This window comes from Aptenodytes forsteri, unplaced genomic scaffold (assembly GCF_000699145.1).
Source record: "Aptenodytes forsteri isolate BGI_AS27 unplaced genomic scaffold, ASM69914v1 Scaffold276, whole genome shotgun sequence".
Taxonomy (NCBI): domain Eukaryota; kingdom Metazoa; phylum Chordata; class Aves; order Sphenisciformes; family Spheniscidae; genus Aptenodytes; species Aptenodytes forsteri.
The window spans coordinates 314,065-324,092 of NW_008795479.1; the positions used below are offsets into that span (position 1 = coordinate 314,065).

General features: G+C 55.9%; 2 protein-coding genes across 2 annotated transcripts in view; both read right to left on the bottom strand.

Moving 5' to 3' along the window:
• Positions 1-63: 63 nt before the first annotated feature.
• On the bottom strand, positions 64-8,601 carry LOC103900511 (selenium-binding protein 1-A). Its single transcript, XM_009281216.1, has 13 exons — positions 8,564-8,601; positions 7,915-7,989; positions 6,440-6,493; positions 4,314-4,426; positions 3,787-3,972; positions 3,044-3,164; positions 2,639-2,821; positions 1,885-2,063; positions 1,237-1,315; positions 1,014-1,135; positions 804-896; positions 403-521; positions 64-226 (listed from the first exon to the last, which is right to left on the bottom strand). Exons 2-13 carry the CDS (start codon positions 7,979-7,981, stop codon positions 64-66), a joined length of 1,479 nt encoding a protein of 492 aa, XP_009279491.1. The 5' UTR covers positions 7,982-7,989; positions 8,564-8,601.
• Positions 8,602-9,495: 894 nt separating this feature from the next.
• LOC103900512 (selenium-binding protein 1) overlaps positions 9,496-10,028 on the bottom strand; it is a 7,791-nt gene continuing 7,258 nt past the window's right edge. Inside the window, exon 10 of the mRNA XM_009281217.2 lies at positions 9,496-9,583. Coding sequence (XP_009279492.2) covers positions 9,544-9,583 — 40 coding nt within the window. The 3' untranslated portion in view covers positions 9,496-9,543. The remainder of the gene's footprint in view (positions 9,584-10,028) is intronic.

The following is a 10,028-nucleotide window of genomic DNA, read 5'->3' on the forward strand; positions in this document are numbered from 1 at the left end:
CCAGAAGACCTTGTGCAGTGGGATTTTGGGGCGTGGAGAGGCTTTGGGGGCGGCAGAAGGTGGCTAAACCCAAATATCGGAGGTGCAGTCCCCACCGGGGTAGCGGATCTCGTGCGCCAGGCAGGGCCCGTCGGGCTCCTTCCCAAAATCCACCAGGAAGCTCTCGTTGACTGTCAGGCCGCCCTGCTCCGTGTCCACGTCCAGCTGCAGCATGACGGAGCCGTCCCTGCGGAGGGGTGAGAGCAGGGAGGCTGGGGGGAGCCAGATGCCCCAACCGCCCTGTGGGGGAGGACCCGCCCCTGCCTCCAAGGAGCTGCCAAAATTCGGTCCCCGAGCTGCGGGGTCCGTGCCTCCCGCCTGACGAGCTCATACAATCATTCTCACTTATCGAAGTTTTCTTACTTGATGAGGTCGGGGTAGAACTGCCTGTCCCAGGCACTGTAGAGGGACGTGGTGACATACAGCCTCTTCCCGTCCAAGCTGAGCTGGATCATCTGGGGCCCCCCCGGCACCTTCTTCCCCTGGGAGCGGGCGGAGGAGCAGACGTGCTGCTGGAGGGTGCCGGACCGGGGGACTCCTCCACCTCACCCAGACCGGCGGTGCAGGCTGCCGTGTCCATCCCACGGGATGCGGTGGAGCAGAACCGCAAGGACCCAGCTCCCCAGCCTTGCCACCGCTGCCCAGCATGCTCCGTGGCAGAGCCGTCACCATCCACCCCCCCCCAGCATCGTTCAAGGCGGAGGTGGGACCGAGCAGATGGTGGGGGCGATGCCGTGGGATTTTGGGGAGCCGGCCGAGCTCACCTTGATGAAAAATGGGTCTGGCTGGCTCTGCAGCTCTTCGTCCCTGCACACGGTCACAGGTCCTCCCTTGGTGATGCTGCCACCCACAAAGACCTGCAAGAGACCAAAGGTCTGGGTGACCGAGACAGCGAGGATGGGGCTGATCCCAGCTGTACCCAAGAGATAGAGGAAAAGCATCGGGATGTGACCGGGAGCCTGCTGCTGCCTCACCTGCCCCACCAGCTTGGGCTTGCGGGTGTCGGAGATGTCGTACTGGCGAATGTCTCCGTGCAGCCAGTTGCTGAAGTAGAGGAACCTGTCGTCCAGCGAGATGAGGATGTCGGTGATGAAGCCTTGGGGAGGGTACGACAGAGCTGCACAAACAGGCGGCAGCACTGGCAGCGCCCGGGGAAGCCGGGGAGCACCTCAGCACCCAGCCTGGGGGTGCACTGACCTGGCATGTCCGGGAGGAGCCATCCCTCCACCTTCTTGCTGGGGACTTGGATCACCTTCTCGGCCGCCCAGTCTCCTTGCTGCAGGAGGTGTGGGACAGAGCACAGCCCCGGGGGGCTCAGCGTGCGTGGCAGAGGCAGGATAAGACCCAATGCCGGGGCAGATACTGCGTGCATGCGTCCACCACCTCTAGTCTCGAGGGCTGTAGCTCAGCTACTTTGCCAGCCATCTCTGGCTTTGCAGAGATGTCTAATTTTCCAGCTAGATTAGCTGGTTTGGTGAAAGATGTTCTCTCTCCTCACCCAGTTCGTCATTACGCACAACAACAGACACTGAGAAGAATATTGCTGAGGCTGTTGTAAATCCACAACAAAGGTAAAAATAAATCTCCTTTAAATTAAATCATTTCAGCCTAAACTGCTGCCAGTCAGAACAAGTCCTCTGGTGAGATTACCCCCAGCCAGCTCATGTTCTGGGTGCAGAGAGGTGGCTGCACAGCACGGGGAGGCGGGTGCGTGCATCGGCAGGGACCGGAGTCGGGCTGGGAGGACGGCGGGGGATGTGGGAAGCGGGATGCTGCGCAGAGTCGTGGGGCTCAGTCAACCAAGGGGCAGCACCCCTTTTCCACTAACCCTGGGGGAGCACGTACCTCGGTCTTGTAGAAGCGGTGGATGGCGCTGCTGATGGTGCAGCCCACGTAGCCCTCGGCAGCGGCGGGGTTGTGGAGGAAGCGGATCTCCAGGGGGGCCGCGTCCTCACCCACGTCAATAGCCTGGACGTAGGTGTGAGTGGTCCAGTCCCACACGTTGATGCAGCGTCCGTAGCGCCCTGGGAGGGAGAGTTAGAGGGGATGCTGCGAGGTGCAGGGTCTCAAGGAGATGTGCTGTGGGTTCAGGTGAGTCCTCAGCCCCTTTAGCTCCCCGCAGGGACAACCCCATGGTATCTGCACCAGCACACGCCGGTTGCTTTGGACCTTGGCAAAAGCCACGGGAAGGTGCCCAGCATCCAACAGGGACCATCTCGCTAGGACGGGGCTGGGAAGGGCAGTGTAACCTTTTTGGAGGAGCTGGGCTGAGATGGAGCTTCATCCTTCATCCCTACAGCCGAAATCCAACCCCACGTACAGCTCAACAGCAGAATTTATGGACTGTCTTGGGTTGAACTTCTGGTGCTTGCAACTGAAGTGTCTTTACAGTAAATGGGCTGGGCTTGTCTTTTTTAAATCCATGGGATCTCTAGGAATTGGTGTGAAATTCATTTTGCAAGCAAACTGTCTTGGACAATTTTATCTACATCCATTAGATGCCAGCTCTCACTAGCAACAGAAGAGGGTTGAAATTTGGCCTTCTTGCAGTCCTGCTCAGCATCTCTCTCCCCAAGTATTTAAACAACAGTGTTCTCACCTTTCTTCAGATCATTTGGGTCAAACCCATATCCCAGGCATTTTGGGATTCCCCATTCAGTGCTGATCAGGACGTTATGGCGTGGCTGGTACCAGAAGTCATAACCCATTGGAGGGATCTTGTCCCCTTTCTCCCAGTTCCCCTTGATCTCGAAGGTCTCTCCGTCCAGCAGAATAAAGCCGCCTGATGCAGAAACGAAACCACATCGGTAGTGAGGAAATCACCCAGATTAACAGTTTACGTGTTATAAAACAAGCAGCGACAGACAGATCAACCCGTTGCAGACCAGGCTGCTGAACGGGCTGGGAGTCCTGGATGAAGTCTCCAGGACAGCTCTGGATGTGAGGACTGTTCCTCCTGTCCCAGCACCCTCTCCCTGGAAGACTGGGGGGGGACTTGGGGTACCTTTCCCGCTGCCGGCTGGGTCTCCCAGGGTGCTGATCATGATTTCACCACTGCCCAGGCAGTGGGAGGTGTGGGGGTAGCCCAGGTCACACTTCCAGAAGACGTCCTCCGAGTTGACAACCTGCCGGGGAGTTCACAGGCACCGTCACGTCCTCCGTGCCGGGCTGACCCAGCTTGAGAAGGGTGTTGGCTGCTGCGCTGAATGCAGGTTCACAAGCCTGGTGTTACCTGTGGCGCGGCCTGCCTGACCTCAAGATGGGACTTGCCGGACAGCCAGAGGGGCTGAGCATGTGAGCTGGGGCAGAGCGTGCACGGTCCTGCATCCCCAGGCATGCCGGCACACGGGGCGGCTGCTGCGCTCACCCTGAGAAGCTGGCTGAGGCCACCAGCGAGGCCCTTGCACACCCAGGCATGGGGCAAACTGCAGGCAGGTGCCCGGGGCTCCTTCGGAGACACACGCCGCAGGCGAGACATGGACTGTAAACCCGACAGGCAGTGGTGTGCCTGGCACCCGGCGTGCCCTGGTCCCCTCCTGCACAGAGCTAGATGGAGAACTCAGTATTTGCACATCACCAGAAGAACAACCACCTTCCACAGTCTTCCCGTGCTGTCATCCAGACAGCAGGGTCCTGCTAAGCTCATAGATGTACCCCAAAGGCTCTTTGCCAAGCTATTCCCGCAGCCAGAAGCCACGATCCCAGACCTTTAGCCTTTAACGTGTATTGGCACCACCTCCAAGGTACCTTGAAAAGCCTGGGAGCTCGCAGGTCAGTTCCCACGTCCACCACATAGATGCGGGAGGAGATGAAGCTGGGGAGGATCAGGCGGTTCCGCTTCTTGGTGGCGTCTCCGAAGCAGCTGCTGCAGGTGTTCCACCCCGAGTGGTGCAGCTCGTCCCCCAGGTTGGGCATGGGCAGGCGGTGGATCACCTGCAAAGTCCCAGCCTTGCTTACACTGGTCTGTCCTCTGCCAAGTGCAGGATCACAGGCAGACCGGGGAGCTCAGTGCATTGCAGACCCCACCATAGGGTCAGGATGCCTCAAGCAAGCCTCACCCTGCAGAGGGGAGCGATGGTGCACAGGGGCTCCTAAGGATGGGGTGTGAAGCGGATTTTACATTACATTTCATAAGCACAGGGAGGCTCAGGGGCTTGGGAAGAAGCAGACAGGCATCAACCTTTGGTACTGAGCCAGCAGCTTTGGGGCGCGTGAAGGACAAGCACTGAGCTGTTTCCCAGGCCAGTTTAGTACCGAGATAAAGCGTTTGGTACCTGGCAATAGTGCGGAGATTTGGGGTTGACATCCACAGTGGCCAGAAAGTCAGGTTTCTCTATCCCAGTGTTCCTGTAGATGCAGGGCACATACACAATCTCCTCCCGGGGACCTTCCAAGACAGAAACACTGCATGAGCATCAGCAGAAACCACCTTTGACAGAATAAAAACCTTGCAGGAGTCTCTGGTCAGCCTAGATCTCCCTCCCGGGGAGCCGGTGTGTTCCCCCATATGTATGGGGCGGTTGGATCTCCATCTCTCTGCTGTACCAGAGGCACTAGGCAGGACTCTGTTTGGAGGGGGCTTCCCTGCGGGGGTTTGGGCTTATTCATATCCCTTGCCCTGGGAAGGGATCTCTGGACCTCAGAGTCCCTAAGGAAGTCCACAGCTTTGGGATCACCCCATGCCTGCGAGGACATGGCAGCCCTTCCCCAATCCTACCAATCACGCGAATCAAAACACATTGCGTCTCATTTCCATCACATCTGCACAGGAGAAGCCTTAAAAACACATGAGAAGTGCTTGCCAGACTGAAGCCAAAGGCAGAAAGGCCCCCAGGCCCCTGTGCCGTCCGATAGCCCTACCGAGCAGTGAAAATCTACCGTGACGAGGTGGTGCAAGAGCTCCCTGCCTGCAGGGCATCCCAGCTGGGGAGGGAGAAGGGCTCTGCCCCAGGGATGTCCTTGCAGCAACAGGTCTGCCATGCTCCCTGCTCCCCAAACAGGAGCTGCTGCCCTGGTGCACGCACTGCTCCTGATAGGAAGTGTGATCGGCTTTGCCGGGAAATGGCTTTGCCCTGGGACCTGAGCAATGCCCAGCCCTCAAGCAAGGGCATTCAGACCCCACGGAGTCTCCTTGTCACTGCGGAGGTGGTACTCACTCTCGGTTGTGTCAGGATAAAGCACTGCCAAAGCCAGGGCTAGTGGGGAAGAACTGGTTTAGGAAATGCTGAGGAAGAGAGAGTGGTGGGAAACGGAGACAGAGAGGTGATTTGGGACCTTTGGAGTTGATCCAAAACAGGTAATAGCTGGCTTTGCAACATGGTGCCTTTATAAACCTTTATACAGTGGTGCCTGTGTCAGTCTTGGGTTTGAGAGCAGCTGCTGAACGCCGAGGTATCCCATCCCTGCAGCTGCAGTGGCACCAAAAGTCAGGGTATGGGACGCAGGCACAGAGCTCATACACCGCCCGAGGTATCCGAAGGACACCGAGGAGCTTCTCACCACCTGCTCGGGAGCCTGACCTGCCAGATGTCTGCATGGAAGAGCTTTTTGGGTGCCAGTTACTCGGCACCACTGAAGCAACCAGATAGTCCCCAAGGGAACTTGCCAGAGTAGCAGAGTCAATGGGATTTGTGCTATTTGCTATTAATTTAAACCACTGTCCCCCCCTGCCAACACGCGGGGATGTTTTAAAGACTCATCTCTTCCTTGTTTTCTTGGTTCAAAGACGTTTCAGGGATAGGAATCACAGATCATGAGCAAGGTCCAAAGCTCTCTAAGGTTTCAGGGATGTGTTTGCTAAGCCCTAGAGAAGAGGATTAAGGGAGGGATAGCCCGAGATGATGCATTCATCAGTCTCTTCACATCAAAGCACCAGTGTTTCGGCAATACAGCAGGAAGGATTCCCTGGCAAAGCATCCAGACTTGTAAGGAAGCAGCCCGTGAGGCTCGTTTTTATACAAGGAGGTTTTGTCATGTTGTGATCCCAGCCATCAGGACCAGAGTGCAATGAAAAATCAGGATGGTCCCCTCTCCCTCCCCAGGTTTAGCTCCAGTGGTGGTGTCGTGGGGGTATAGCAATACAATTGCCTCTGAGAAACTTAAAAATCCCATTTGGTTTTGCACAAGGAAGCCACAGGTGACTTTGCTGCAGGCTATGACCCATCCCAAGCCATCACGAAACCTAAAAAGGTTTGTTCTGACACCAAGCTGTCATTATGCAATTGATGTTTGGCCTCAGGACAGGCCAGAAGCGAAACCATCGCTTCCCTAACGCGTGCTGGGAGCCTCCTCAGAGAATGGAGTTAATTGATAATGCCCACTTGAAAGCATTGTTTTAATCTTCACCTAAATCACAGAGAGTGCAGGGCTCTTCCCTGCCTGCCCTGGATTTCAGACTTGCCTTTCATTGCATCCAGAGGCGAGGCGAAGCCAGGACCACACGCTCCACACTTTTCTGCATTGAGAAGAATAGAAACACAGAAATTAGACAACAGCGAGTTCTTTTAATCCCCTTTTAACGAAGGAACTGCTCGCTGGAGTGGCTGTGCATGCTCCCACTCTATGGCAATGTCCGAGGCAAACCAGGATGCCCACGTGCATCCAAACAACCCCCAGAAAGGTTTGGGTCTCTGGGCAGCCAAAAAGGCCAGTGATATATTCCTAGGGCAGAAAGGTACAAGGCTCAGAGCCGTCTCTCCGCTTTGCCTCCCATCGTGTCCCTGTGGCGGGGAGGAAGGGTTGCTCACCACGTGTAGGGGCAATGCCAGGCTTGCACGGCCTCAAGGCAATGCTGAGAACTCTGCGGTTCTTCTGCGAGGAGGAGGAGGAGGGGAGGCAGCAAGGAAGAAAGGCAGTATGGCTGGGCTGCTGCACCGGGGGCAGAGGGAGGGGAGAGGATTCTCCCTAGAGCCGAGTGGGGAGAGAGCATCCCCTCGCTGCAGGGTGAGGAGCGGGATGAGCTGAGCCTGGTCTGCGGCTTCTCCTGACCCTTTTTGGGATGGCTGCACTTTACTGTGCCTTGGTTTGGGAGCATTAATGCAAAGCTTTCGCATAGAAAGCTGTTTCCACCCAAGGCAGTCAGTGCTCGCGGCGTCAGCCTCCCTGCCAGCCCCTAGCACCATCCTGGGAATCCCCATCACGCTGCTGAGGGTCTCCGGGGCACTTTGAACCCTGCCAGCCTCGTTCTCTTTATAACCGCTGAGAAAATTGTCCTTAATGCAGTTGAACGAGAGCTTGTTAGAGAACAACAACCACCACTGAAAGAACACCTCTTCCCTATTTACGATGGCAAGCCTGAGGACAGGGAGGAAAACTCCCAGCTAAATTGTATGACTCAACTTTGCTGTGTAAGCTCCTTATTTGTTTTTATTCTTACTGTTGTATCACTCGTGTCCCAGCTCCTCCAGGGAAACACTCCTACCTGAAGCACTGAGAAACCACCCATCCAGCTTGCTTCTCCCTTCTCCTTAGATTAGTCCTGCAAAAACAGCCCCATCAAAGCCAGACTTTGCACTGAGGACTCCCTGCCATGGTATATCTGACTATAGCAAGCATAGCCTGTACAAGTTGCAGATGAATAAATGAGAGAACAGTTAGAAGGCTTTTAATCATCAGTCCACCTAAACTTTTCCTGGCACTTTTAGTAGCTTGAGAAAAGAAACCCTTTCCTGGCCAGACAAAACACCACATTCATCCCCATGTTTATTTTTACTTTATGTTTTCTGGGTGTCACAGTAACAAAACCACGAGACCCAGCTCCAAACGAGTTTAGGAGGACTCTGGAGCAGAGCCCACGGCCAGAAGGCAGCAAGCCACCAACAGTGCCAAGCCTTGTCCTCTGGAGAGCAAGCTGCAGTCAACGGAGAGATCTCTTACCTGTGCTGGAGGCTGGCCTGGATCTCACCTGCTGCTGAGCAGCGGAAGGAGATGATCCTGCCTGCATTCCGCCTGCTAGGAGCAAGTCAAGAGAGAAGGTGCAGCTCTGCGGGGGTTCAAATATATAGGGAGCAGGACGGGGAGAAGGAGGGTTTGGAAAAAGGACACCAAGGGGAGGATCCACACACCTCGGGGTGTGGGAGGTACCAGGGCAGCCTTTAGCATCTTACAGCACTGGAAACATGCAGGGAAGCTATTTCAGTACTACCAGAGCCTCCTCCCCTCCCAGAGCGGTAGGGGACGTGGCTGTGGCTGCACTGCATAGCGCACACATTCTCGCACACTGGAAACACAAGGGCTTTTAGCCATGAAGGGAAAGCAGGCTGGTCCTCTCCTCCGATTCCTTGCTAGAAGCAACGTTTTGCAGCAGCATGGGGCTGACAGGGTGCCCCTGATGAGAGACAGGCAAGCACTGCATTCCCAACCACAGAAATATTGAGGTTGCAGATGTTAATCACAAGTGAAAATGAAAAGCGAGGACTGGGTTTCTTTTAATTGCAGGATGAGTGTTTACTGTGGGATGTTAATTTGCTGGCTGGGAGGAGGCAGAAGCAATGTAACAGTGTTCCCCATGACACATCTGACTTACTCAGTGTCTGCTGCTGCTTCTGGCTGCAAAGCTGGGCGTCAGCTCGCTTGGCTCGTAAGGGCCGTGCAGTGGATGCGCAGCCTTCACAGGCACATCTTTGCTGGCAGGTTGCTGCCTTGTCCTCTCCAGTGCTCACCCCAGAGGTAGACTCTGAAACCAGCAAGCTCAAACAGTCATTCACTCTGCCATCAGAGGCTCTCAGCCCATTGCACCTGCTAGCAAGAAGACCGATGGCCTTGGCTCAATCTCTCCCCCCCATTACCAGCTTGGGCTCGTCTGTTTGTATTTGATGCTCAACACCATGCTATGGAGTGCACTGCAGATCCACACCGTGGCGGTCAGCACATCCCCCTGTGTCCCACCTTGCCTCTGACCAAAGAAATCTTCTCCAGGAGGCCCCAGGGCTTAAATGCAAAGGACAAAGCATGTATAAGCAGCAGCCCGGCTTCATCTGGACCTCACATGCACCTTCCAGTCATCCTCCATAGAAATGTCTCCACTGCAGTTCAGCAAGATTGCTGTAAGAGTGTTACTTCCCTTAGGGAAGAGGGGTGATGCCAGCGGTGTCTGTCCTCATGGTCTAGGAGATCTGTTGGAAGCTGCGAAGGACTTGATGGGTGCTGGCACCAGGGAGAAGCCTATCTTCCAAATAACCACTAGAGGGAACAGACGAAGCATCCAACTTCAGCCAGCCCAATTCACCGCCTCCCCAGGTGAGGCACATTCAGCCGCTGCAGATGCACCACGTTCCACGTTCCTCAGGATAACTCATGCACGAGGGAGGCCCACGCTCCCCAAAACACGGGAGTCAGTACCCAAAGCCCAAAGAACAGGCCTTGGAGGGGATGAAGGAGTTTGCTCGTACCAGCAGAAATACATCCACATCCATCCAACTTGGGCAGAGCATGGCCTGATGGTGGAACGAGGAGCTGGGTCACCCCTGCCGCGTTGTCTGTTGCTCTTCGTGGCTCAGCTGCAGCTCAAAGCCCGGGCTGAGTCCTCGCCTTGCCGTGCGACCACCTGCAGGTCAGAGAGGGTGCTCAGTTGAGAGCGTAAGAGACAGCAGACTCTCTGATCAACCCTGTAAACACGGCCATGAGGTAAGGGAGCTCTTCCCTCCATTGATGTGGATGGTGCCCGGCCCCATCACGAGGAGGGGTTTCCAGGGCGGATTCAGCTCAGCTACCTCCAGCCATCTGGACCGCACGCTGGCATGGGGATGTCTGCTGGCCAGACTCTCCCTCCAGCCAGCGGAGAGGAGGAGGCACCTCTAGTGAGGTACGTGCCTTGTAGGGTCTGAAGGTAGGTGAGATGAGGCTCATTCGAAAGCCACCGCAACAGCAGGGACGTCCCCTGAGAAGGCCCTCAAACAAGGCAAAAGCTGGAGGATCAGAAGGGGCTGTCACACGCAAGTGATCGTGACGCTGAACAGCAGCACCCCAGGGTGCACAAGAGAGCTGGAGCA